This window comes from Rhinatrema bivittatum, chromosome 1 (assembly GCF_901001135.1).
Source record: "Rhinatrema bivittatum chromosome 1, aRhiBiv1.1, whole genome shotgun sequence".
Taxonomy (NCBI): Eukaryota; Metazoa; Chordata; class Amphibia; order Gymnophiona; family Rhinatrematidae; genus Rhinatrema; species Rhinatrema bivittatum.
The window spans coordinates 513,255,873-513,283,720 of NC_042615.1; the positions used below are offsets into that span (position 1 = coordinate 513,255,873).

At 43.6% G+C, this 27,848-nt stretch overlaps 2 protein-coding genes across 2 annotated transcripts in view; one reads left to right on the top strand and one right to left on the bottom strand.

Annotated features, from left to right (window-relative positions):
• Positions 1-3,623, top strand: part of LOC115096773 (leucine-rich repeat neuronal protein 1-like) — a 47,667-nt gene extending 44,044 nt beyond the window's left edge. Inside the window, exon 2 of the mRNA XM_029611862.1 lies at positions 35-3,623. Within this exon, the coding sequence (XP_029467722.1) occupies positions 193-2,502 (2,310 nt within the window). The 5' untranslated portion in view covers positions 35-192 and the 3' untranslated portion in view covers positions 2,503-3,623. The remainder of the gene's footprint in view (positions 1-34) is intronic.
• Positions 3,624-13,215: 9,592 nt separating this feature from the next.
• ELK1 (ETS transcription factor ELK1) lies at positions 13,216-25,529 on the bottom strand. Its single transcript, XM_029611876.1, has 6 exons — positions 24,906-25,529; positions 21,262-21,470; positions 20,147-20,554; positions 18,833-19,306; positions 18,227-18,328; positions 13,216-16,098 (listed from the first exon to the last, which is right to left on the bottom strand). Exons 1-6 carry the CDS (start codon positions 24,931-24,933, stop codon positions 16,000-16,002), a joined length of 1,320 nt encoding a protein of 439 aa, XP_029467736.1. The 5' UTR covers positions 24,934-25,529; the 3' UTR covers positions 13,216-15,999.
• Positions 25,530-27,848: the final 2,319 nt, after the last annotated feature.

Genomic DNA, 27,848 nt, shown 5'->3' on the forward strand with positions numbered 1-27,848 from the left:
TAACAATCCTTCCCTTTGACCTTCTGTCTTGCAGAAACATTCATCTGCCAGTGAATCCTGCTCTTGGTTACCTGGAATTTGAAAGCTTGAATCCAGAACACAAGCCTCTTGCCAACCCCAAGTTCCACAGGTCACCATTTCATTGCACAGCAGCTCCTTCATTTAGACGTCATCCCTGTTTCCAAGTCAGTGATGGAAGCTCCCTTTGCAACCTTACAGAATTGCCTGTTTCTCAGGACTGGAGTGTTGCCACTGATAGGGCTGCCTGTACTGATGGTCTTTCTCATCCCCTTCTCAGGGGCAGTACCAAGGTCCTGCCCACCACAGTGTGTGTGTGAGACTCGGCCTTGGTTCACACCTCAGTCCGTGTACCATGAAGCCAAGACAGTAGACTGCAATGACCTTCTTCTGACCAATGTGCCCGCCAATCTCTCTGCAGACACTCAGGTTCTTCTGCTTCAAAGCAACAAGATATCTCGGGTATCCTCTGAGCTTCAAAGCCTAGACAATTTGACTGAACTGGACCTGTCTCAGAACCACTTTGCCAGTATTGAAGATGTGGGATTGGTCAACCTCTCCCAACTGATCACACTCTACCTGGAGGAGAACCAGGTTAGAAACCTGCCCAACTACTGCTTGAAGGACCTCAGTAACTTGGAAGAACTCTACATTAACCATAATCAAATCAGCTCTATTGATCCTGAAGCTTTTTCTGGCTTAACCAATCTTTTGAGGCTCCACCTCAATGCCAACAAGCTCCAGTCTATAGATAACCGCTGGTTCCAGGCACTGCCCAACCTGGAGATCCTTATGATTGGAGAGAACCCCATTGTGGCCCTCCAGAGCATGAACTTTCAGCCCCTGGGGAAACTGCATAGCCTGGTTCTGGCTGGGATGGAACTGCAGGAGATCCCTGAAGATGCCTTTATGGGACTGGACTACCTGGAGAGCCTGTCCTTTTTTGATAACAAGCTGTCCCGGGTTCCTAAGGAAGGCCTAAGGAAACTGCCGTTGATGAAGTTCCTGGATCTGAACAAGAACCCCATTGAGAAGATCCTTGCTGGTGACTTCCAGGACATGCCCCATCTACAGGAGCTAAGTCTCAACAATATGGATGATCTGGTGAGTGTGGAGCACAGTGCTTTTCAAGGGTTGCCTGAGCTGGCCAAGTTGGAGATGCGCAACAATCCCAGACTCTCCTTCATTGACCGCTTGGCCTTCCAGGACACTCTTTCCTTGAAAACCTTGCTCCTTAGCAACAGTGATCTCCACCTTGTGCCAAGGGAGGTGTTTCGGTCCCTCCCCAATCTCAAGGAACTCAGTCTTTATGGCAACCCCATCCGATGCGATTGCTCCGCCAACTGGGGGATCCTGAGCAATCGGAGTGTGCGCCTGAGTGAACCCCAATCGACCCTGTGTGCCTCTCCACCCCAGCTAAATGGGCATTCATTTAAGGAGATCCTAGAGAATGGCTTGTTTGGTGACTGCCTGCCTATGATATCTATCCACACTTTTCCATCCTACTTTAACAAAACAAGCAGCATGATCATCTCACTGGACTGTCGAGCCATGGCTGAGCCAGAGCCAGAGTTCTATTGGATCACACCATTGGGGAAGAAGGTCACAAGAGATATGGAGTCTAACAAACATAAGCTGCTGGCTGGAGGCACCCTGATGATTGTGGAGGCTAGGCCAGAAGACTCAGGACTGTATACATGTGTGGCATGGAACTCAGATGGTTCAGACACAAAGAGCACCACAGTCCATATCAATGGAAGTACAGAAGAGAAGGGCCTGGCTCTGGTAGTGCTGGCGAAAAAGGTGCAGTCACACTTTGTAGTGGTGGAATGGAAAGTCTTTCCTGGCTCTGCTTCCCCACAATGGTCATCAGCCACAATGCGCATCCACAATCCTCATATCAGCTACACGGCCAAGGTGCCTCTGGACATCAAAGAATACAATCTCACCCACCTGCAGCCAGCTACTAAATACGAGATCTGTCTTACTGTGTCCTCAGTGGCAAATGTGGCCCAGAGGTCCTGCCTGAACATCACCACAAAGGAGGCCTCCTTAGCTGTTGAGATGGTGTCACAAGTAGGAGGCATGGCACTGGTGGCAGTGCTGGGCTCTCTCTTCGCTGCCCTCAGCATGGTCCTGCTAGTCCTCTATGTGGGGCATCAGCTGAAGCAGAAGAGCTGCCACCACTCACTAAAGAAATATGTTCAGCACACATCATCTATCCCCCTCAATGAGCTCTACCCACCATTGATCAATCTGTGGGAAAATGAGAGTGAGAAGGAGAAGGACTGTGCCCTGGAGCAACCACCAGCACCCCCCACCTTTCCAATGCCTTCCGACCTTCAGATCGACACCCTCCAAAACCTACATCTGGCAGCCCTGAGGAATCTTCCTGAGTCAGAACTACTCTATCCTTCTTCCCCCTCGCTTCTGAAGAGCACTACCCACTCTGACTGTGGTTGCACTTGGCTGACCATCGTATGACAATCCTGTGATTTTGGTTTCTGATCATGGTTCCAGTTCAGTGACCATGGTATGGTAATTGTAGCTGTACAGGAGAAAAGAACTGTTTGGGTTACCTTTTCAACAGAACTGCCTTGCAACTGAAACAACTGCAGGAAATGTTTTGTAGTGTGTAATCTATATGGTCTATAGACTGTAGTGACATCACTTCCTGTAGAATAGCAGTGGCAGCCATTTAATTTTGTATCTTTTTACTGGACCACCATTGCAGAGCTGCCTAGCCTAGTTGGGAACTTTTGGTACTTTGTCGGATCGCAGAAGATGGTCGTTGCCTGCAGTAACACAGAATGCCTTTAGAACAGGGACAGAACAGATATTTTTGGACTTGGAAAATCCAAGTTATTTTCTCGGAAATATGGTTGACCAGGACTTGGGAATATTGCTTGGAAGACACTGATGTGAGGAGGCTTTAACATGCTGCTAATGAGCATCAGACTGGATAAATATAATTTTTTGGTGGTGCTGGCATAAGAGTATTGACAGAAGATGGCAGAACCGTTCATCTTCAAAATAAAAATAAATGAGGATTCAGGAGCTTGTCGTGCAGGCTTGATGTCAACATTGAACAGACTCACTGACAGTATTTTAATTTTTTCAGGGACAAGCTGATCCAGCCCTGATTTTGCCTCCCATTCTATGCAAAATCACAAACCAGGCTGGACCAGCATACCATGCAAAAATAGAGCCAGTTTGGTTGCTCTGCTGTTGAACTCTGTCCCTCTGTTCTCTTGGAAGGGAGACTACCAGATAGCTCCAAGTCTTGAAGGCTGCATTGATCTTGTCCTGGTTTTGCCCCACTGTAGTTCCAATTTCTCTATGAAAAAATAGAAACTACATGCCCATAAATGCAATGGGGGTAGGCTAAAACAAGGACTGGCTCGTACTACAGTATGGAAGCTCTGAAAGTGGTAGTATGTACAAATATTACCTGGCCTGATTTTGGCCCTGTCACTCTCCCTTAGCCATGTCCATTTTTGTAATCTTATTCCCTAGTCTCCTTTATTTTCTGTCCTAATGAGCTCTATTTATTTGTTGTATTTTTTTATTTTCACACTATTTTTGAATAAAAAGTATATACCGTTTCTTATGTTCGCATCCCAGGTTTATTTAAAAAAAAAAAAATTTCCTACCAGTTCATTCTTCAGTTCACTGAGCAGTATTGACACCTGCATTGGGATCTGATGATGATCGAGCAGGTTCTGTGTGAGTTTGTGGGGGGCTGGCTAACTAAGCAGACTAGATGGGCCAAGAGCTTCTTGTCTGCTGACAACTGCTACGTTATTATAGGACCGAAACAGAGTATGCAACAATCTGATTGGCTGAAGCAGAAAGGATTGCCCTGCTGTAATGCCCACGCTGCACCAACTCAGCTGATGAGAGAGAACACATCGGGGATTATTGCTTAAATTATCTCCTCCAGCCTGAAAGAAAATGAGAACAGAAAACCTATCCCCAGGGGGGGAAATCTTCATGATATTCTTGCTTGGAACAACCTATATGTATCATAAAATAGTCATTTTTCCTTAGCGCGGCTGGTTTTCTCATGGGAAGAGGTGGAGATGATAGGGACTTATTCAGACCCTTTCTTCTGCCCTCACTCAATCCATGGCTCGTAGTTCCAAGGAATTTTAGATGCCTGGAAAGGGACAGGGCCACAGTGTTGCCGGAAAAATAAAGGGAGGCCACACACAACCCCCCCCCCCCCCCAACCTGTTTTTGTTAGAAATATGACAAATTGCCTAAGCAATGGTAAACATCAGAAATGTGCTCCCTGCTATTGCACTGCCACTTTGAAAATGTAAAAGAAAAATAAGAAAAAGGAAGACCCAGTTTTCACCCAAATCACAGCTTCCTACTTTAGGTAATGCCAGGGATTATTTAGATTTATATTCCCAATTTAAAATAATCAGTCCTTCTAATGTTCCTACTGTGGGGAGGAGTATGCCAGGGAGAAAGAAGGCTATAATACTGCGCTCATGAACATAAGAAGCAGCTTGGGACGAGACCCCCATCTGTGCCCACGCACTCCCTCCCACCTTATTATTTTGATCTTTCATGTCCCACAGTCCTGCACATTTGACAGGATTACTATTTTGGAGAAACATTCATGCAGACAGTACTGGGGATGGAAAGTGCCTCCCAGGTTTCTAGAGTGAGATCAGCCTCTTCCAAACTGGGAATATCGTGTACTTTCATCCGAAATATATTCTCTCAAGGATGAGAAAAGTATTTGTATGTTTTGTTTGTTTTCTCCCATTTTGGGAATCCAGAAGCTTATCTTGCCTGCTCGAGGCAGGGTTCTAAGAATCTACTGGTAGAAATAAGGGTCGATAAACAATAGGTAGGTGAGACTTTTTTTTTTTTATTGAACCAACTCAATAAAAAGGTCTCACCTATAGCTTGTTTATTGACCCTTCTATCTACATGTTCAACTGCAAAAACACTGCAACCACAATATTTTGCCCACACATCAATTGGATGATTTTTGCTTGAAGAATGTGTTGGGAGTTTGAAGATCAGCCCTACAAATAGCAAGTCACCACATACAAGCTCAATCCAGTTGATATGGAGACCGCTGCTGACATCTCCTGGACAGCGCTGGAAGTGCGGGCTCTGGAACTCACCACTTTTCCGGCACAGCTGGTGAGATGTTCAGTGCCTAAGGAGGAAACTTAGCTGGCTTGAAGGCTTTTACCTAAATAAATATGTCACTCCCCCAACTGAAAGCTGGCTTAGCTTTCTCATACTCTGTAAGTTATTATTTTATTTTTATTTTGGGGTGTGCTTTTTTTAGCAGTTACCTTTGTTACTTTTGTTCCCTGCCTTGAACACCAGCTAGGAAGAAGCGGGTTATAAGCTTTTATAAACACAATATACAGCGACCCCATTCTCAGAACCAGTCTTTAAAAATAGTACACTGGCTATTTATCTTTGATATTTTAGGCCTGGTTGTCCTACCATTTGCTCAACAGTCACCCTGGGACTGCAGCTCTTGACACTCCAAGGACATCCTACTGCCAGCAATCTTTGAAGTTTAGGAATCATGACTTAAATCATGGAGAAGACAACAATTAAGCATATCCCTCTTTTCTGAAGCTTGCTTGGTCATTAAAACCAGTAACCAAATTCACAAAAGAGACAAAAAAAGTTTGCTTTTTTAAAAAATATATTTACAATGTATAAATTCACAGCAGTCAATATATATATATATATATATATAATATATTTATCTATATAGAGATATAGATATCTGTTTATCATTAATAAAAAAAATCCCCAAAATCGGAGAGTGCATCGAAACCTCCAACTGCTGAAAATAGCCTCAGAAGCTTAGACTATGTTGCCGCTGGGTAGAAAGAAAGTTGACTGGCAGACATGGTGAAAGAGGCTACCCCAGGTCGGCATGCTGGTGGCAGATGCTGAAAGTTTTCCTAAAACTCACAGGCAGGCAAAGAGGAGGGGACTCCCATCTTCCCACAGCAAGCTGCCCCCATCGCCAAACTAAATCTGGGAAATACTGTTGACGTCCACAACACCTTTTTTGGAATGCGAACAACTGCATTTTAACACAGGGAGAGTGTAGTCCCCAACTGTGACACTTCCATACAGTCTGCTTCTCCAATATGGCTATAAAACTCCTCGAGGTTCCTTAAGGAAATTAGCACAGGGCTGACCCTGCCTCAGACTGTACCCATGCATGAAAAATAATCGTAGTGCAGCTAAGCCAGTCATGAAACATCTCATCACTCCAGCCTCTGGTCTGCAGGATTCAGCAGTGGGCAAAGTATTATGAACAAGCAGAAATCTCTGAATACCTAAACCAGCCCAAATATTTTGGGAGGAAAAAAAAAATGCAGTGGGCCAAAATGTTTCCAGAGATTAGGCCAAGCTGTGGCTCAGGATGCTTATAGAATAAGAGACTAATGTTATGATGTGGTAAGGTCTGAGTGACTGCTGGAATGGGCTTGAAGCCCCCAGCATGACAAAGTACCATAATTCACACGCGTTAAGGGTGCCATGGCCCTGCTATTTTCAGGACCTATGCCACCATGGCCTGTGATTCACAGGAGTGATGTGACAGTGCTCTGCAATTCACAGGAGAGTTGCCACACAGATCTTCTCACAATTAAGGGCTCACACCTTTTATTACAAAAAAAGGTGTGTGGAATTGTAAAATATAAAATGCAAGAGTTAGTCAAGAGTGGTAGCACAATGGTCTGTGATTTTCTCCTGTAAAGTGCAACAGATAAAGGGCAGCTTTCATGAAACAGTGGGAAAAATAATAGCTTTCCACCCACACACCTCTGGAAAGATCTTCACTACTTCTGAGCCACACTGAGGAAGGGCAGCATTTGATTGGATTCCCAACTCTTTGTATAAAATGGCTGAGAAAAATTCCCAGCATTAAATTGGCCAGACTGCATCACATGACCAGGCATGGGCAACCTTCAATACTTAATCAGACGCATTGCAAGACACCAGTCAATAGTGGAGGGAAGGAGGCAAGCTCTGGCAATGCCTAGTGACATCTCAGTGTGCACTGGTCTTACCGGGATTTCAACTCAATTCAGTACCATAAAGAAAATAAACTGGTTAAAAATTAACATTTTAACGCTGGGGACAAAATGTATTTTTTCTTTGGTCCAACAATGCTTTAGCAGTGCAATAAGTGCCTTTCAAAATCTCAGACAAAAGGTTCTGACACACTTCCTGGGTGCTGAAGGCATTCTGCCCTTTCATCTCACAATTGGGGTTAAAATAAACTGATCCATTCTTGCAGATGTAGTTCCTGTTCTTAGAAACAGCAGAAGTACAAGCTCATGCAATGCCATAATGGGGCAAAACCAAGACTGAATTACCATGTCCTGGAGGACATGGAGTCTTTGGGTGAACTTACGCACAATACACCTGGGATGTACTTCAGAATCCTCTAAAAGAAATCTGGAGCCTTGACATCTTATGAAATTGGTGCTTCAAAAGTACTCCAGTCAAAGTTGTCAAGCTCATGCCTCTATCAATTAAAAAGATTTAAATTATGAAAGTATTCAATTTGAAATGCTGTAATCTCTTACCCATGAGGCAGCAGCCATGTTGGCAAAAAAGGATCAGATTGCCTCATGCACCACTCCCTGCAGATCCCATTAGTCCATGTCATCTGTGATGTCACAAAAGACATTTATAATCGGATCACGGCTTGCTGCCCTGCGTTTATTGCTCATATCCTGCCTGCATCGTTTGTGATAGTGCCCATTTACAGCTGGAGGAGACCTGAAGAGAGCTGACACCGCACAGAGCCTCTCCTCCCCGCCCCAAAAACTATTACAATGCAATAAAATCATAACAGAAATCAGAGCCATAAAGGGAGCTAAATATACAGAGGTAACTGCATAAAAAACATGTATATAACCACAACAGATGAACGTTGTCTGGAGCAGCTACAGCTAGAACACATCATCAGCTTTATCTATTAGCACTGCAGTAATTATGTAAAAAAAACATGATGGGCAACCAGTAAAGTGGGTAGATCTGAGCTGAGAGTCACAGACCAGTATCCAAACACAGCCATAACTGGTAAAACGTTTCCACTAGTGGCAGACTTACTATTTGGCACCTAGTACTCAGGCATAGGCTGTCCTATCTGACTGCTCAAAGCTTTCAGTCTAATAGACCAGGGGTGCTCAAACTGGTCCTATGCCCCCCACCAATCAGGTTTTCAGGATATCCCTAATGAATATGCATGAGATTTGCATGCACTACACCTCCTGTGTATGCAAATATTTCTCATATTCACTAGGGACCATAGGACCGGTTTGAGCACCCCTGTATTAGACTATTCAACTTCCTCTCACATAGAAGTCAACGATTTGCAAGGCACCAAAAATATGCAAGAGTCAGAACCTGCACTCTAGGGAGCAGTGCTGAAAAGCAATAGAAAGGCAGCAGGAAAATATAAGTTCTTACTGAATGTTCCTGTCCTTGTACTGTCAGAATCCAGGAAGCAGCGATAAGTGGCAGCAAAAGACTAACATGAGAACACTGGTGTTTAATGGGGTATTCCTGGCAGTCTGCTGCTTTAGAGACTCTCTTGTGATTTGACAGGTCTCATCCCAGTGCATTCTGGGACTTATCCTGTTTTTTTAAATGGAGATATGTAAGCCTGCGAATACCAGAATTCATTAGGTTCACAGGAGTTTAAATAGAGAGTCCTGGGCTCATTTAGAAAGCTGGGTTAAGCCAAGGCTGGCAAATTACAAATTTCACAATGCTATTGGATAGAATTCAATATGCATTAAAAAAAAAAAAGACAAAAGTATGAGTTGTCGTACTGCCAGCACCTGATGACCTAGAACCCTATGCTTACCCCTGAAATTTGGTGTTGCTATAGAGATTGGGAGAGGTTGATCACTCCCTCCCCCTCCCATCTTCACATCACCTAATCCCTTTTCTTTCTAGAATGCTGGCCCAATATACACCATAGAGCAGGTCATGCATGTCACACATGTTTGCAACAGCTCTAAAGCAGTGCTCATACAGGAACCTGTAGAGTTCTTTTGAGTTTGGAACGCCTCCAAAATCTGCTCAGGAGGCGGCAGTGGATAATTAATCTTACTGAAGGCCTTAACAGGTAACTTAGAAATCACATGTTCAAAAAAAAACAGCTCTCCCTGCCAATAACAGAGACAACCCTTCCCCACAGCACAAAAATACAAGATCCTCTGCGGCCCACGCTCAATCCAGACGTCATTTGATAAAGAATAAATTCCTGAGTGTTGCTTTGGAAAAGAAAGAAAGAGGTTTAGTCACGATTGTCTTCATCAGGGTTAGGCCTCAGTCCTTGGCAACCAGGAAATGACATCATAGACTGGCCAAGCATGCTCAGTGAAGTAAGCTGCATAAAATAATCAACATTTTTTTGGCACAGGAACAAGATCTCCTCCATCCCAATAAAAGCAATTTTCAGAAGGCCAGGTGGAATATGTCTACATATTTAAAGCAAAGATATTGATGGCTAAGAAAATCCAACTTTCAAAAACTAGGACATAGCAAAGCCAACCTGGGACAACAGTAAGAGAAGGGCTGAGTAGGTAGCACAGGGATAGATGTATTGGTCAACAGGGTGACAATCTGGGAGCAGGGACATCAGATGTGAAACAGAGGGACCGTGTAACAGGTAATACTGGAAAATGTGGAAATACCGATCAGCATAGGGAATGTTCTACAACTCTTTGTATTTGATCCCTGAAATTGACTCCTAGAGTTCTTCTAAAGAGGAATGAGGGAGAAAGAGATGAGGATCTGCCAGTTTTTAGCATTTCCTGTCATCATACACAACCCTAAAAAAAAAAAAAAAATCTTCCCTTACAAGCAGACTTACTAGCAAACACTGCAGGGTTTTCCAAGGAGCTCAAAGTCCCATCTGTTTATAGATCTGCTTGTCCTCAGGTGGTTTTTCATCCTAGCCTCTGGCATTTTCTCTTCTTTTTATACCTATAAATTCAAAGTTGAGACCTGTTCCTTGAGAAGCTCAGTGGTGCCTGAGCAAGACATAAGCTAAGACCTCATGGTGGCTTCATAGTAGTAAATGAGGAGATTTGGCTGACGGTGCACGCTGTGGTAACCCAGATCTTATTCATGGCACTTTTTTTTTTCTTTTTTTTTTTTACATTAACAAATCAACTGGAGAACCAGCGGACGTGCCATCAAACTGCCCACCATCAGTGAAAATACAAATGATGCCTTATCAGCTTCTTCCCTAGGGTGGCATTCCAGACTGGATCCAGGTTGCTCAATGATCTCTTGTGGGACTCCAAAGCAAAAAAAGTAAAACAAAACCCTCCCAGATCATCACCACAATAGCCGTTGTCTTGTCAGTCACTTTGTGAACTATGGCAACCATTTTGTTTTGAACTTTGGCAGTCATTTTATGACAGTCTATGGAAGCCAATTTTGGTTTTGAAACTTGTCAAATCACTTTATCCATCATTTCATGATGATCTGTGTCAGTTTTGAACTCAAGTCATTTTATGATGATCCATGGTGCTGAACATTTGTTATAGTCCCAGAAGAGACCCCCTTGTGAAAAAAAATATTCTCTGGAACATCAACCAACCCTGGAGCATTTGAGAAGAAGGAGAGGCTTGGCCCATGATTAGGCCAAAAAATAGAGAGACCCTCAGTAGCAAGCAATAAGGGTCAAAAGTGCTTAGAAATTCCATAATAGCTGGATTTACACACCCCATCCATGGACTATCTCTTCCTACTGTCTGAAGAGAGACAAACTGGACATACTGAGAGGTGGGGGACAAGGACAACAAAGGGTTTCATTATTTGAGTACCCCATTCAAGTCAAACCCATTTTCCAATCCGTAGAATGGATTCTTGATAGCTGGTGGGTAGGAAGGAAGCCCTTAGCTAATTCTTGGCTTCCTGTGAAGCTGGAGCTTTGCTGGAAAAGTTCCCCTCTGCGCTCCTCACTTTTCTGTATGCATGTGCATGGACGTGTGAGTATGTCCATATATGTGAGAGAACGAATGTGTGTGTGTGCATTCAGAAATCAACTGTGGGCCTTTACAGAGCAACCCTGGGACCTTGTTTCTGGAGGACAGAATTTAAGCCAGTCCTGGTTTTCTGACTTCCCCCCTTCCTTATTTCATTAAAAGGACAGGGAATACAAATACCACAAAAAAACACTGTAACATGAGTAAAAATAAAGGCCAGAAATGTCTTAAAGTCTTCCTCCAGAAACCCTTGTCACCTCTCCCTCCCTTCCTCCCTCCTCATGCATTTTTTTCTCTCAGGATAAGTTTCCAAAGCTAGTATGACCAGAAAAGAGACCCCTGCTCAGTCCAGTCCCTTCCCCAATCTCCTTTCCAAAAGAAAATCTCTCCTTAAATAAAGCAAGTTCCGGAACTTTCCGGATAAGTGGAGAGAGAGACTCTGGAGATGCAGGAGAGATGGGGGATTTTCTAAGGGCCAGGGTTTTAACCCGCTAGGCACCAAGCAAAGGAGGGAAGATGATTTTTATTAACATCATTCCCTTCCAATAAAGTTATTTTTTAAGGTACAAAAATAAAGAGACCCATTTCCCCTAATAAAAAGGGAAGGCCAACTTTAATTAAGGGAGGTCCAGCTCCCAGAAGGCTCTGGGGACAAGACTAAGGGTGGGGCAATGGGAAGCTGGCTGACCCCAATCCCACACATGAGAAAAATTGCCTTTTCAAAACATACTATAGATACAGTATGGAAACATACTAGTAAATGGGATGATACTGTATACCAGAAATATGATTAATTCAGGACTATTTTGGCACACAGAATACTACCTATTTAGAAGCAGTATATTTCTTTACATTGGTTATTTATTTTAATTCCTTTTAAAATTAATTCTAGTGTTAAATGCAGACTTAAAGAGTACAATGACCATATAATCTATACTGATAATAAGAGCTAGTGACCTTATAGGATAATGCTGCCTATACACAGGGTGTTCATAAAAAGATGAACTAGTTTTAATTGCTTATATTTTATGAAGCCTGTTACTTACAACATTGCTTCTGGTGTCACAAAATAAGAAAAGAATTGAGAAATTTAAGTCACACCAACATTTTCGAAAACGTGGTCTCTTGGCAGCCAAAACTGTTCGCATATGTAAACCAAAGTTTTCCGTAACTGCAGATGGACTGTCTACCAGAATTTACCGGAATGGACCACAAATGTTGCGTCACTTGTCCATGACACTAAGAATATAAGAATTTGCCATACTGGGTCAGACCAAGGGTCCATCAGCCCCGGGGGGTTCATCAGCCCAGGATCCTGTTTCCAACATTGGCCAATCCATGTCACAACTACTTGGCAAGATCCCAAGCAGTAAACAGATCCCGTGCTGCTACCGTGCAGTGACAAGTAGTGGCTATTCCTTAAGACAAGTTTTAAACAGCTGCACAGGTGTACAGGTCGTATGTATAGCGGCTCACGTAAATGGACACGGCCCTTTCATAAGTGCATATGATGTAAAATCAGCTGTACGCACGTACATGTGCACGCATTTTGTATGGATGTGCGTTTGTGCACACACACGCCGGCTCCACCATGTAATTGGGGGGGATTTTATTAGATATTGCGTGTCGACGCAATTACCAGTTTCCCCAGTCCGTTCCCGGTTTGCCCAGATAAAGGCTTCCAATTTCCTAACCCCCCCCCTTTTATCCTATTAGCCCCCGACCCTTCAAAGCCCATGATCGCTGATTTTTCTTTATTTTAAAACATACATGCCATCTATAGCAGAAGTGAAGTTACCGAGCAGGGGACCCCAGCGCGTGCTTGTGCGCATAAATACTTACAGGCACACTTCAGGTTACTCAGCTGGAACGCCCGTGCCCCGCCCACACCGCGGCCCTTTTCTGTAAAAAATGTCTTTTGCACGTGCCAGGAGATACGCGCATACTCGCGTGCTTTTTAAAATCCATGCGGCATGAGCCAGCCAGGCTTGTGCACGTATCTCCCAGCTTTGGCGCACGTAGGCCTTTTAAAATTCACCTGTAAGTCTACTTGGATAATAACAAGTTTATGGACTTCTCCTCCAGGAGCTTGTCCAAACCTTCTTTAAATCCATCTACACTAACTGCCTTAACCACATTCTCTGGCAATTTATTCCAGAGCTTAGTTGTGCGTTAAGTGAAAACAATTTTTTTCTAATTTGTTTTAAATGTGCTTCTTGCTAACTTCATGGAATGTCATGTTTTTGCATTTTTTGAAAGAGTAAATAACCAACTTACATTTACCCATTCTATTCCCCTTATGGTTTTATAGACTGCTATCATATCCCCTCTCAACCATCTCTTCTCCAAGCTAACTTTTGTTTGAATTTTATAAGGCAATAATTTTCTGACATTCCAAAGTCAACACTGGTTTTATGCCAAGTTACTGAGACAGCCATTTCACAGATTTGCAAGACTATGAATGAAGCTTCCTGCACACATGTAATGTTCTCTGCTGTTCTTGCTGTCTTCTTGTTAACAGCATAGTTTCTCTGAACCATGTTCACTAACCTGTTTATTGCTGATTTGCTTGGTGATCCCTTCAAATACAAAATGCTGCACTCGAACAACACTAATAACTCGATAAAATCCCTTACCTAAAAAACATGCTGCTTTGATGTGCCTGCTATTTGTTCTCTACTGATCTGGCTTAATGAAGCGACTACTTGGGGGAAGCGGCGTTATGCAGACAAACTCTCGTGCCTCATTTCAGCAGTGACACCAGAAACAATGCCATAAGGAACTTATGTCAAGAAATAGCAATTAAAACTAGAGCGTCCTTTTGTAAACACCCCGTGAATAATTACTGATTGAAAACTAGTACTACTGATTTTTTATACTTGTGATCCAACTTTTATCGTGCACCCTTTGAACCTGTTTTTTTAATATGCAGTCAATTAATAAGAAATGTGTTTAATGGAAGTATGATAAGGTACATATTCTGCATAATGGAACTAGGCGTATGGATGTGGGAGCAACAGAGAGCCAGGGAAAACAGGTGTCCACATAATCCCGGGTCAAAAGACAAGCATGGTCAAATAAAGCTAAACAAGAGAAAGACAGAAGGACAGAAAAGGATGTCCCTGGGCAGAGCTTCCGCCATACCACCTCCTAAGGCCTACAAAAGACAGGGAGAATCCAAAGTCAGGGAAGCCCAGAAGATGGTGGCAGGCCAGAGTACTGTAGTCCTGAGTAAAGGAGGAGCTCCAGTCATTGAATCCTTCAGCAACAGGAATCAGCAAAAGACTTAGACAGAGAGCAAGCGTGTCTAGAAGTGCTCAGGAGCATGAGCAACAGAGATGATGACTTTTAATTAAAAGTGTGGGGGGGGGGGGAGAGGGGAAGTGTGATGGCAAGTGCTGGATGTTAAGTTGCTAAGATTTCTCTAGGCTGCATCTAAACCCGCTTTGGATTTGGATTTTATTGTTCGCCTTTTCCAAATTTGGAGATAAAGCAACTTACAATTCAGGTACTGTAGTTGTTTTCCTGCCCAAGAGTAAGTTGTACCTGAGGCAACAGTGGGCTAATTGACTTGCCCAAGCTTGCAAAGAGAATCTGTGGGAGAAGCAGGATCTGAACACTGGCTTCCTTGGTCCTTAGCCTAATGCTCTAGCCACTAGGCTATTCCTCTACCTTTTAGGTAGGTCTGATGGCTAGGCCACATGGAAGCCAAAATCCCTTTGCTACTATGGCAGAAAGCCAAGCCCAGAGCTCTCTGCCTGTCTCAAGTTGATCAGAGCACACAGGCGGCTTCACAGGCAGTATACATCGCACCAAGGCCCTCCGCTCCATCCACTGACCCGACTACAAGGTCCAAATTACCCAAATACACATACAGACAGGCCTTCCATTCACTTCCCCGTGCCCTCGCTCAATCCCCTTCATTTCCATGGGCACCTGTTATTAACATTTTGATTTAAAATAGCCTATTTCACTAGGATTACGTTAGTGTACTCTCTTACTGACTCTATGTAAGTACCATTATCCTATAAAGTCAATGGTTTTATATGATCAACATATAGTATAGAGCCATTACAGGCTAAGTTTCCATTAAACAATGGAATTAATTAAAAAAATGTATTCAAATGAAGTCAGTATAAATGAGGTATACTGATTCTATACATTTAGTATTGTCTGTGCCAAAATAGTAAAGGATTCAGTATTCTCTAAACCCTTTTTGTGCTGTACCCTAGGGTGCATTTGTACAAAGGTCAACATGACCACTGCGTATCACAATTTTTCTGGTTTGCTTCCCATAAGCCAGCCTACTGGATGCCCCATTGTCTACATGGCCCCTCCAAGCGCTGACCAGTTTTTTTTTTTCCCTTTTAAATCCATAAAACAAAATGATGTTATCATCGAATGCTTTTGTCTCCACAGTAATAGTCTTCTGGCAACTTCGTCTTAGAGAAGAGAAACAGCAATATTTCTTTTGCAAGGTAATGGTCTTCCTGAAGCTTCCCCTCAAGAGAAGAGAAGCCTCTATATTTTTTTCCCACAGTAATGGTTTTCCAGAACATTCTCCTCAAAGAAAAAAAAAAATCCACCGTGTTGTTTCTTTTCTCCATGATAATAATCTTCTAGTAACGTTTGCTCAGACAGAAGTTACCAATTTTATTTGCGATGGTATTGGTCTTCTATAAAACTTCTCCCAAGAGAAGAGAAGCCGCCATCATTTTCCCCCGTTGATAACCATCTTTCGGAAACATCATCCTTGTTATTTTGTTGGTGTATATGCGTGTGTGTGGGGTACAATCAAACAATGCCTTATTTCCACCCCCTTGCTCAGTCTCCGAGTGGGATCACACCAACAGAGGGGGAGATGGGGGAAGTACGCTGTCGGAGCTCCCCCTTGTGGGAAACATCTCACCATGGCTTGAAAGAGATGGAGAGGAGAAAGACAGGCAGATAATGGCATGGCTTATGGCTTCTGGGGTCCTGGAGAGAGTACCACAGGAGTAGAGAGTCCATCGACACTCAGTGATGGAATGTGCACCTGGTTATTGCCATTTGAAGGAAACTGTGGAAGGGGGAGTAAAAACAACAATGATAAGAATTTAGACAAAGGGCACATTAATTTTCAGAGCAGGTTTTCTAAGAATTTCTAGGTCAGGATGCAATCTAAGGCTCCTTCTGTGAAGCAGTTTGGTCCATGCCAGTTGGTTCTGCAGCCCTGCCAGGAGATCCAGTTCCTGGAGGAAACTTTTAGGACCAGTCGTGGCTTCTGACACACCCCGATCCTAATACATTATAAAGTACCTGCAGTGCTGAGCTCCTACAGAAGTAAGAACCGCAAGTCCCACAATGCACTGGCATAAGAGTTCAAAAGGAAGGACTGGCCCAAAAGTCTCTCTCCAGGAAGTGAGTTGCTCAGGGCCTTGGTCGGAGGGTGAACTTCCATACCCACCCTCACTGGCATTCCATTTTCTACTGAAAAGTGAAAACAGATTTGATCTACTCGCACATTTTTCTGGGGTGGTCTTTCCTCTTGAATTTGCATCTGGGTGCCTGCACACAAGAATATTTCCTGACTATTAAGGCGCAGGTGGATGTAACTAGCATGAACCGCACATGATAATGATATACCGTAATCAGTTCAGCAGAAACAGGGGTAACATTGAATAATATCTAGTAAAGCATGTGGAAATACAGAAAGTTGTTTTGAGTGAGATTCTGCCCTGCAAATCAAGCCACACTGAGAAGCTTCCAACACACAGTTGCAATGTACCTCATTCCTGCTAAGCAGCATTCCCTACTATTCTAGTACTGAGACCACCCTTTTCCTCACACCTGCCCTGCAGCACCCCAGGCTATTCCTATACTAAAATCCCAAACTAATGCATCTCACGCCTGCCAAGCATCCTCTGCTATCTAGTAACAAGATCCCCTCACACAGCTCTATCAATGCACCTCAATCCTGCCCTCCAACACCCCTTGAGACCCACACACACTGTTCTGCCAATGCACTCCAATCCTGATATTTCCCATTATTTAGACATGTAATAGCTTCTACAGTGCTGAACCCCTTATACCTTTTATATAAAAAGTAAGGCACTAATACTAATTTAAAAAAAATGTTTTACTGATTTATTGCCACTAGATGGCAATGCTATCTTGAGAACATGATAAACCATTTCTTTATTGTAGCTATGTGTATCTAGCTAGATCCTTTCAAATATAAACCTCCTTGTATCTTGGCTCTAAGTCCTTCCTCAGCTGCACTTATTCCTAGGTCTTTTTTCTTTTTATCCAGTTTCTTATATGTCCATTATTCAGGCTTAATTCAATGAAGATTTTTTTTTCAGTAAATACAAAATGGGAAAAAGACATTTTTTAATATGACCATTCTTGAATAAAGAATGCACACTATGGGGTAGATTTTAAGCAAGCTGCTCAGAGACCAGAGAGCCATCATTTTATAGCTAGCTAGTTTGTGGTTAAAAATTCACCTAAAGTTAGCCGCTTAGCTATAGCAGTGTTTCTCAAGACAGATTTTTGGGATATCCACAATGAATAGGCAGGAGATAAGATTTATATACAATGTCTCCATAATTAGGGAGCTAGATCACATTCAAACATCTACCCCAGATGTTTAAATCTTTTCCTGCACCCCAGTCTGCTCTTCAACCAGCCATGCTATATTCCTGCTTTACAGCTATCAGTCGGGCCGATGCAGTAAAGTGCACGGGAGAGCCAGCACTCCGAGGCGAGGACCCGCTCTCCCGACGCGCGCCCAGGCCACTCTCCTGGGCACGCGATTCTGTATGCAAATCAGGGCCCACGCTAATAAGGAGGCACCATACTGCATCGGCCCGAGTGTGAGGACTGAATATTCAGTGAACCTTTCAAAGGGGTACATTAGTATTCCGTCTTCTTCTAGCCCAGAAGGAAAGGGTGTCAACTAGCTGAAAACTGATAACATCACTATAATATTCCAGCCAGAGAAGATTCTCCTTTAGTTGCCAGATTCATAAGCTATAGGGTCTCACAGATTCCAAACTATAGGACTAAATCTTTAAACACACACCTGTTGATTATCAGACATAAACTGACATACTGTCGCAGCTTCTGCTGAAGACTATCTTTCGGCTCAGGCTGTAAATGCTTGCCCTGGAGAGATTAGCGATAGCCAGTTGGAAGGGACGTACCTGGAAAGAAAGCTTGGCCGGACTGCGGGGGGCGATTGGGCTTAAGGTGCTCCAGAAATGGATGGCAGGGGGCAAGGAGTTTGGAGTCAATAGCACAGGAGTCTGAAAGAGAGACAAAATATCCTGGTTAATTTATTTGGGGGACAGAAAGAAGGTGTCAGCTAAGCACAGAGAAAGGGGTTGCTGAACATTAGAGAGACCAAATCTTCTAGAGGGGATGTTATTTTTATATAGACTGAGTCTGACTGTCTGACTATGCGGAAAACGTTGATACATATTATATAGACCTAATCTTCTAAAGGGTTCATTATACTTTATACATATTGATTCTGAGAAAGAGATTGATAGGGACTGGATAGGTTCACTACCTTATGCAGCTTAACCCATCCATTACATGAATGGAGATGTAGTCTAATGTTTCTTAGGCAAATCAGAATTACATCTCCCAGCAAAAAATTGGGGGAAATTTCTGACTAAATCAGTATCTTCAGTTGATTTGGATGAGATGGAAACCCTAGGACTAACTGAGAGATTGCTTCACAATCTGCCTGAATGATAGGATGAACTATGTACACGACCACACGCCTCTCCATGTCCTGCACTCACCAATGCGTGAGACGTGATAACGGTGGGGGTCAGGGCACTGCCTCCGCTCCCTGGTGCCAGCAGGGAGTTGACCGTAGCATTAATCTTGTCCTGACTCATGCCTGGGCCCAGGAGACTGGGTGAAGATGGGAGCTCCAGATCCTTGGGCTTGCGTCCCTTTTGAGGGGGTACCTCTGTGGGTGTGGGGACCTCTTCTTTCACCTCCTCTGCCCCCTGCTGGAGCATCGGCCTCACTTCCTGGATGTGAGTCTCCATGGCAACCATCTCCAGGACCTCCTCCTTTACTGCTGACATCACTTCCTGGTGCAGCACTTCCTGTTTTTCCTCCTCTGAATTCTGAACTCTGACCTCAGGCAATGAGGCCAGGAAGACCTGCTGGGTGTGTAGCTCCTCATCCCCATCCACACTGCTGGCTAGTGATGCCTCCTCTGTGTACTCAATTTTAACCTTTGGTGGAGGTGGAGCCACAATAATCTAGGAAACAAAAAAGAACACTTTTTTGAAAATAGAATAGACAATTGGAAATAGCAAATCCGATCTATGATCATTTTCTCAACAGTTTGTATCCCTTCCTTGGTTTCCTTTCCTGTTTGTACCAAATTTCTGTTTTCTCAAACATTACTTCACACAATCCCTCCAGTTTCACAGCCTCTTTGGATGTAATGCAGTCAGGGAAATCATAGAACAAGGGGTCATAATATGAGATTAGGGACAGGGAGGACTAACACAAAACAACGATTAGAAATCCCACAATACATTGTGGTGTAAGCTCAAAAACCAGGACTGAAGCTAACATTATGTAAAAATGACAGCCTCCTGTTAGTTTTGTTACTGTTCTTAGTTTGTATTTCTTACAGCTCAAAAGCAATAAATTCATTTGTGAATAAAAGAGTAAAACCAAACAAAACCAGGAGTGAACTATCAACCTCCATCCACAAAGAGAGTCACTTGACGGTTCTGGGCTAGAGGGCTATGTGTCAATCTCTGCCTAAAATGTACTAGGAGTTAGTTTAGGGAAACCAGGTAGCTCTGGGTTATCAGGACAAGGTTAAGGAGAAAAACCAGGACTGGCTTGGCCTGTCCCTGATGACCTGGTCCTCTTTGGTGTCTCCCTTCTTCACCTATGAAGCACCACCCTGGGATAATTCTTATACTGGTGCAGTTAAGAGGAATGACAACCTGAAAAAGAGCCACTTTCTCTAGATTTTTGAACCATGATAAAGTTCAGGTATAGTTGGGAGATTTATTTTTGTTTAAGAAAAAGGAAGAAAGATAAAGTAGGTAAGAAAGAGAAGGAAGGAAAGACTTTTTTACCTGGAGAGGGAGTTCTTCCTCTGGACTCTGTAGGCCGATTTCCAGGGGCAAGACCTCCACACTTTGCCCTGTGACCTCTGCTGCTGGGGGCTCTGCACTCTGAACTCTAACCTGAGGCAGTGTGGTTTCGGGCCCTCTGGCCTTGGCCGGGGGCGGAGCTTGCAGCGATTGAATGGTAAAGGTGGAGTAGAGACCAGAACGCATGTACTCATTGCGGTTGCTCTTGGGGCTGTTCCGGAGGGCCTTGGGGGGTCCTGTAGCAACTTCTCCAGGCTTAGGGCCCTGAGTGAGGTCCGTCGAGACCTCAGGGCGCCTGCCCTCCTCTTTCAATGTCTCCATGGCAACAGGATCTGGGTAGGAGACAAACTTGTAAACAAACTTCTGGCCGCTAACTTTTTTGATGATGTTCTGTAAGACAGATGGAGCAGGTTTGTTAGTATAGAAAAGCACGGTCTGCTTAAATAGCCTGACTTTTAATATTGGTACAGCCCACCTTCCTTATTCCACCTGTAATAGAACAGCCCTCCTCTTTTTTCCTTTCTACAATGTTACAGCCCACCTCCCTTGCCTGTTCCCAAATGATACGACCTGCCTCCTTCATCCCAGTTATAATGGTATGGTCTACATCCCTTTCCTATTCTCCATCAATACAGTTCACCTTCTCTTTTGCATCATGTTATAGCTTATCTCCCTTATCTGATCTCTAATGGTACAGTGCATCAATTCATATATAATAATGCACCATAAGTCCCTTTACCTGCACGTAATGGTACAACTCGCTTCCCTCATCCTGTGTGAAATAGTGGTGCTTGATGCCTCTACTCTAGCCATTATGGGGCAAGCCTACTCCCTAAAGTTGTCAGCACTGGTACAACCCATATTTTTAACTCATAAGATGAACAGCTTTGTTTTCAATGATGGTGACAGGCCAGGTGATGGAAGCTTGTGGGATAGACCTGGTGATGATGAGCTTGGTGGTGTGGAGAATGAGCCTGGCGACAGAGATCGAGGCCTGTTTTCTGTGCATGTCTTGGTGTGGCAATAAGCTTAATGGAGGAGGCATTTATGGCACTGCAGGGAAGAGCGTAGATCTCCACCCTCCCCGCCCCACTCACCTTATCGTAATAGTAGCGCAAGGCACGGCTCAGCTTGTCATAGTTCATGTTGGTTTTGTTCTTGCGCAGCCCCCAAAGCCGCGCCACCTCTTCGGCGTCCACTAACTTGAACTCTCCGTCGTTGGAGGTCCAGGAGATGAGGTGTTCATTGCTCTGCTCCTCCAGCAGCTGCAGCAGGAACTGCCAGAGTGTGACAGATGGATCCATCACTGCTTATTCGTGGGTGTGGGGGCCAGACCCAGGAGAAGGTAAGCAGAGGAAGAGAGGGTTAGGACATGAGGATAGACAATGCTGCTCCTGCTTACCAATAACAATCCCCGAGATGAGCATGTGAGAGGAAAGCTCCCTATCTACAAGAATGACTATTCTCAAGCTCTCAGAAGAGTCCTGGTTTAAGATTTTTGCCTTCCAAATCTATGAGTGTGACCATGCTTATAACAAGCAGTTCTCACGGTGCTACTAACTCCATAGCATTGCTAGGGCTGGGATTGTTGGAATATCAGGGAGAGGCTGAGCTGGTCCTGCATTTACCCCACTTGCTTCTGCTTTCTTATAGAGGAAATTTGAACTGTATGACTGTGGATGCAATGGGGCAAAACCAGAGATGGCACTGCTTGTCCCTTCGGGAGCCAATTGGTGGTCTTGCTTGAAAAGTGGGTTCAGTATTTAGCCTTAAAGCCTAGGACCTTCTATGCCTTTTAACTCAGCCCTCTAATGAAGAAGGAAAGAGGGAAGGGAGAAACTGAAAAGGGGAAAGGGGAAAGAAAGCAGTGAGAAAGAAAAGAAACAACAATCTATATTTAAACATTTTTCCATCGTTCTCAGTCTTTTTCCCAATGTCCTGGCCTCCTAGTTCTGATATTTCTTTTCATATGACCCTGTTCTTATTAATGTTTGCAGAAATATAGATCACAACGGCAGACAACAACCTTCAGGCCCAGCCAGTCTCTGCCCATTCTCCCTTCCTGCTGCAGAACTACAAACTTTGCTTTATCTCTGGGTTTATATCCCTCATTGTCCACTGCTGAGGATCTCCTATGCCTATCCCAGGCATTAGCCTCTTTCTTCTCCACCACTATCTTCTTTGCCTGCGCCAGGCCTTTGTGATCAGACCTGTGAGCTGAGTTAAGAAACAAGCAAGCTCATGAGAAATATGTGGTTGGTACCTTTTGGAGGGAAATGCAGAGAAGCTGTCTTTTGAACCTGTTTCTCTATTAGAATTTAAGGCCTTTTTGGGTCATCTTAGGCCCACATTTTGCTCTCTGAATGCTTGTCTAGCTAAGGGTATGAAGCTACTCCCAGATGATATTCTCCTGAGGTCTAAAGAAACTGTTAATGCTTCCATGAGTGAAAGGATATATCCAACCTGGCTAAAGTGATCAATTGTTACCTCAACTTAAAAAAAAACCACTTTGGACCTCATCCATTGTAGTAACAATCAACCAATTTCTAATTTCTCTTTTCTTGCAAAGCTTATAGAAAAGCTGATGATGGAAAAAAATGCCTTTTTTTCTTCTTTTTAGAAGAATTACATGGACTGGATGATTACCAATCAAGTTCCAGAGGGGGTCACAGCATGGAAACCTTGTTGGTCTCCATGTTGGATGATGTGTTGTGGGAGACTAATTGGGCAGGGGAAGGGTCCACTACCTTTGATTTGTAGATCATATGATGCTGCTAAAGAGATGTGAGTCTCTTGGTTTGTGCGGGAAGATTGCTAGTTGGATTTTATCTTTCTAAGTGATAAACAACAGCAGGTATGGACTAATGGCACACCATCCACAGCTAGCAACATCTGTTGTGCAGTGTTCCAGGGTTCCTCTCTTTCTCCAATTTTATGGAGTGCTCTGGGGAAGACTGTTCGCTCCTTTGGGTTTCTGCCATATTTATATGCTGATGACATCCAGTTGAATGCCCCACTGGGTAAAGATCCCAAGGATGTGATGATCAAATTGAACACTTTGCCTTGGGGAGATTGCCAAATGGGTATTAATTGACCAACTTTTGCATGTAATCATGTGTATAGCCTTTTACTGGGATAGGACTGGGTTAGGAAATATCTGACTGATGTAAGCAAATGACATGGGATTGATTGGAGTATTTATTTTACAGAAGACTAGGGATTCTCTCTCACCTATTTTTTAAGTTGACTATGAATATATTATTCTATAGTTGGCTTTATATGTTGTTCATTTTTGGTTTTTGATTTCTCAAAATGTTTTGTGGGGGGGGGGGGTTTGTTGTTTTTTTTACTGTTGTTCACCACTTTGAATGGTTGAATTATCAGAAAACAGGATATATATAAATTAAACAGAAACATATACATTTTGTCACTACATTTTTTGTGAATATTTATTTTTCTGAATCTACTTCCTTCCATCCTCACATCATGACCTAGAACTTCCTATCCACAGAAACGTGTTTGACTCGTGTGTATTATTTATACTTTTTAGAATTTGAAAGTCTCGAAGAATATGCCTTGGTTATACGTACATGCCATTGTAGAGGATGCCTCAGCTGATTCCAGTGATAGCCATTTCCTTAGCCTGACCACTTAGACTATAAAAACATTTCTCATTATTTTTAAAGTAGAGCATATCTTCCATTGACTGGAAGTTATACTACTAAGTTTCTACCAGTCCTGAACAGCCCCTCACATAAATCTGTTTATGGCCTTCTTAAATATCCCTGCAAGATTTTATATTTTGCTTTGGACCATAATGGAACATCTCAAGTTTTTCTAGTATCTCTAAATGATCAAGTCTTTGGCTCTTCCTTGGTCTCAGCAGTCTCCCACCAACAACTGGGATGCCCTAGCCTTTGCCAAGCTTTCAGAGGGGGCTTGAATCCAGATTTTTGCATATGGATGGAAGGTAAAAATCAGAAATAAAGGCAAGAAATACAGAAACTGTTGTGACAGTAATGAAAGTTGAGCTGTTTGTAAGATACAAAGACCATGGAGAGAGAGGAGAGAGTAAGAGGGATAAATAAGAGTAGCAGAAAGGGTGAAACAAATACGGGGAGGAAGAGAAAGTGAGAGGGATAAAGGAAGGAGAGAAAGAGACAGAAGAAGGGAGTTAGGGACAGAATGAATAAGAGACTAACAAAGGAAAAGTGTAGAGAGATAAAGGGAATATGAAAAACAGACAGAGGGGAAAGGGAGAGGGACTTCTGTCTCCAATAGGAGTAGACTCCTCAGCTTCTGAAGCAAAGACCTTTACTTCAGGCCTTGCCTCCACCCCAAAGTGCCACATGCAGATGATCTCCTTTCATCACCTCCCAAGCTCCCATAAACATATACAATACACATGTGCTCCAGTGCTTTCTAGCAGCAGGTACCCATGTGTTCCTAAAAGCGTAACCCCATTCAGCAAACAAGTGTGTGCAATTATATGAGAATGTGTGTGTGCACACATGCATACTATGTGTGTGTGTGTATGCCTTTCTATGTTGTACAAGGCTTCCCAAATCTATCCAATCCGGTTTTCAGGCAATCCACTATAAATATGTATATGCTGGAGCACTTGTATATGCAAATTTATTTCATGGATATCCTGAAAACCCAAAAGGGCATGAGGTCACCAGAACATGTTTGAGAAGCCCTGGTGTAGTAATGATGTGTGTATTTGACGAGCTGCACTCACCAGCAGTAAGGCCTGTGGTCATGTCCATGGGAGAGGAAAAGAAGAGGGCCCCCCCCCCAGTTCAAGATCTTTCCTCCAGGTCACTGTATTTCTCTCTCCTCCAAATCAGACTGGCTGTCCTCCAGGTCTGTCTGTCGCTCCCCCAGGTGCATCACTGTCCACCAGGTCGATGCACGTTTCTCATCTCTCCTGCTGTCTTGTTTAGCAGCCACGCTCCGTCTTCCTTCCTTCTCACGCCTGCTTTCCTTGAGGGTCCCTTGGAACAGAGCCAGCTCCCGGAGGATGCAGAAGCAGCAGTGGTGGTGTGGGGGGGGATGGCGAGTCAGAGGAGCGACCTCGGTGCAAGTCCGGGGCCGGCAGTGCCTGCCCTCGCCCTCCGCCCCACGGTTATCAACAAGCCCTGGCAGCCAGCGGGGGGCGCCGCCAGTCCTTCCCCCACCCCTGGTGCCAGTGCCAGAGCGGCTCCTCCTCTTAGCAGCCGGAGCACGGGCCCCGCTGCCGCTCCTCGGGCTCCCACTTCATCGGCGAGGAGAGGGAGGAGGCGGCAGCAGCCGAGGGCTCTGCCATGCTGCTGGGGTGGGGGGGGATTCTTGCCCTCACTTACTGGCCCGCTCCTGCGCTGGCTCGCCCTCCCTCCCTCCTCTGCATGTGTTTGCCTTCCCTTCCTGGTTCTGCGGCAGGCGCCGAGCCCCCTCCCTCCCTTCCCAGTTTTCCCTGGCTCACAGCCTCCCCAGGAGATGGATGCCTCTGCCTCTGACGGCGGCTGTCACATGGCAGCGGTGGGTGGGCTTCCCCTGCCTTGCTCTTTTCCCTGTTTCTGCCCTCAGCTCCGCGTTCCCTCTCTCTCTCCCTCGCGTTCTTTCTTTTCAGTCTGCCTCCCTTTCTCTCTTTTTTTCACGTCTCCTGTCTTTTCTCTCTCTCCATGTTTGTAGGCTTTCTTTCAAATTCGAGAAACTTTATTGGCAAGACAAACTGTACATATGTTTCCAAAATAATACAGAGTGCTAAAAGGAAAGAATTACAAAGTACAGAAGAGAAATAATAAAGACAATTCCTGGGTTCTGTTCATCACTCTCTCTCTCTCCTGCTTGTTTTATAACTTTCACTCAGTTTCTCATTTTGATCTGTGTGTGTGTGTGTGTGTGTGTGCGCAGAGCTTGAATCTTGTGGGGATCTCCCTGTGTCTTGTCTAAATTACTTTCTGTTAATTTTTGCCTTTCATAAAGTTCTCCCTATGTTGTCTGCATCTCCCATTAAGTCTTTTTATCTTTGGTTTTGTCCTTCCCCCAACTAATTCTCTATATCAAGAAACTTTATTGGCAGGAAAATTGTACATGTGTTGCCAGCGTAATACATAAGTCGTAAAAAAAAAAAAAAAATTACAGTGTAGAGAAGAGAAGAATACAGACAATTCCCGGGATCTGGTGAAGATCAGTTTTGTCCCTGGTCAGATTACGTTTCTGGCCTGGTGGCAGGATACCAAGAATTTTGCTGCTGTTTTTCATGTTTCCCTCAGGATTATTACAGAGTTTTTCCTGCTTGTTCTTTTGTGGGAAATCTTTGCTTTACTGTCAGTTTTGGGAGATGTGCATCTTATAGCATTGAATTTTGCACAGTAGTGAAGAACGTGTATTTTGTTTCTATTTCTCTAGTGTTACATTGTATATCGAGTTTGGCTTCTTGGTGTTTCCAGTTCAGTTTTTGTCTGCATACCGTATTTCTAATTTGTTGAGTTCTGCGTGTGTGACCGAGGTGAGGTATTCTGCTATATGTTCTATGTTTCATTCATAAAGCAATTCATATGTTTCATTCATAAAGCAATTCATAACGTCGCACCTATATCTCTACAAACCCAACTTCGTCCACACTTATCTGCCAGACCCATCAGAAGCGCCTACAAAGGCACATTAGTCGCAGCTCCTGCCAAATCAACACTAAGAAAAAGAGCACTTTCCACGGCAGGACCAAACCATTGGAATGCGCTACCTCCAGACCTACGACTCGAACCCAATCTACCAGAGTTCAAAAAAGGATTAAAAACCTGGCTCTTCAGGCAAGCGTTCCAACTCCCAGATTGTAACTAGGCACCTCCTCCTGACTTTCAGATCCAACCTTTGCAGGGTGTCTCTAACACCTTGTCACTTAATTGCATACCCGTCCTTGCTTACTCGCATGTCTATTTAACATTCAATATTCACCTTTATATTACCGCTTACTGCAGACCATTTACGCTACTAAAGTTCCTTGTAAAAAGGTGAACACACACATACTATTCAATACACGAATAAGTTTATTTGTTATTATGTTATTATGTTTACATTTGTTAAATTTGTTAAATTTTATTGTTACTTTCAATATTCCCTGAAATAATGTTCAATGGTTGATTAGTTATTGTTCTGTGTTCCATGTAAAAAAAACCCCGGTCTAACCCCAAGACCAGGGCAACCTTTTCGTTACTTGTAAACCGGATTGATTTGTATTGCATACAGGAATTCCGGTATATAAAAGTTAAAAATAAATAAATAAATGTAGGAATAGATAGCAGTTGAGCTTGTTATATTTTTCAAACTGCACCTCCCAAAAGAAGCTGCATTGGTGTTCTAGGGCCTATACAATATTTGCAGTGCTGCCTTTTCACAGGTAGAGTCGTTGCTGTTTGACTCCTGGGAGTTAGTGATGTTATGGTATGGCAGGTTTGCCACATAACCACAGAATGTTTTTTGTAGGGTTTTGTTTTATTTTATTTATTTAGTTCAAGGCAAGTTACATTCAGATATTGTCACTATCTTCTTGTCCCCAAAGGGCTTACAATCTAAGGGCCTGATTTAGGAAGCATTTTTCCCATAGACACAGAATGGAAAAAAAAAAGGCTTAATAAATTAGGCCCTAAGTTTGTACCTGAGGCAATAGAGCGTGAAGTGACTTGTGTTACTTTACAAAGTG

Coding starts and splice junctions, on each gene's coding strand:
- ELK1 (XM_029611876.1), bottom strand. CDS start 24,933: ATGGACATGACCACAGGCCTTACTGCTG. Junction 19,307..20,146: donor AGGAAGAACTCCCTCTCCAG/GTAAAAAAGTCT, acceptor TTTGTTTCCTAG/ATTATTGTGGCTCCACCTCC. Junction 18,329..18,832: donor TTATCACGTCTCACGCATTG/GTGAGTGCAGGA, acceptor TCTCTCTTTCAG/ACTCCTGTGCTATTGACTCC.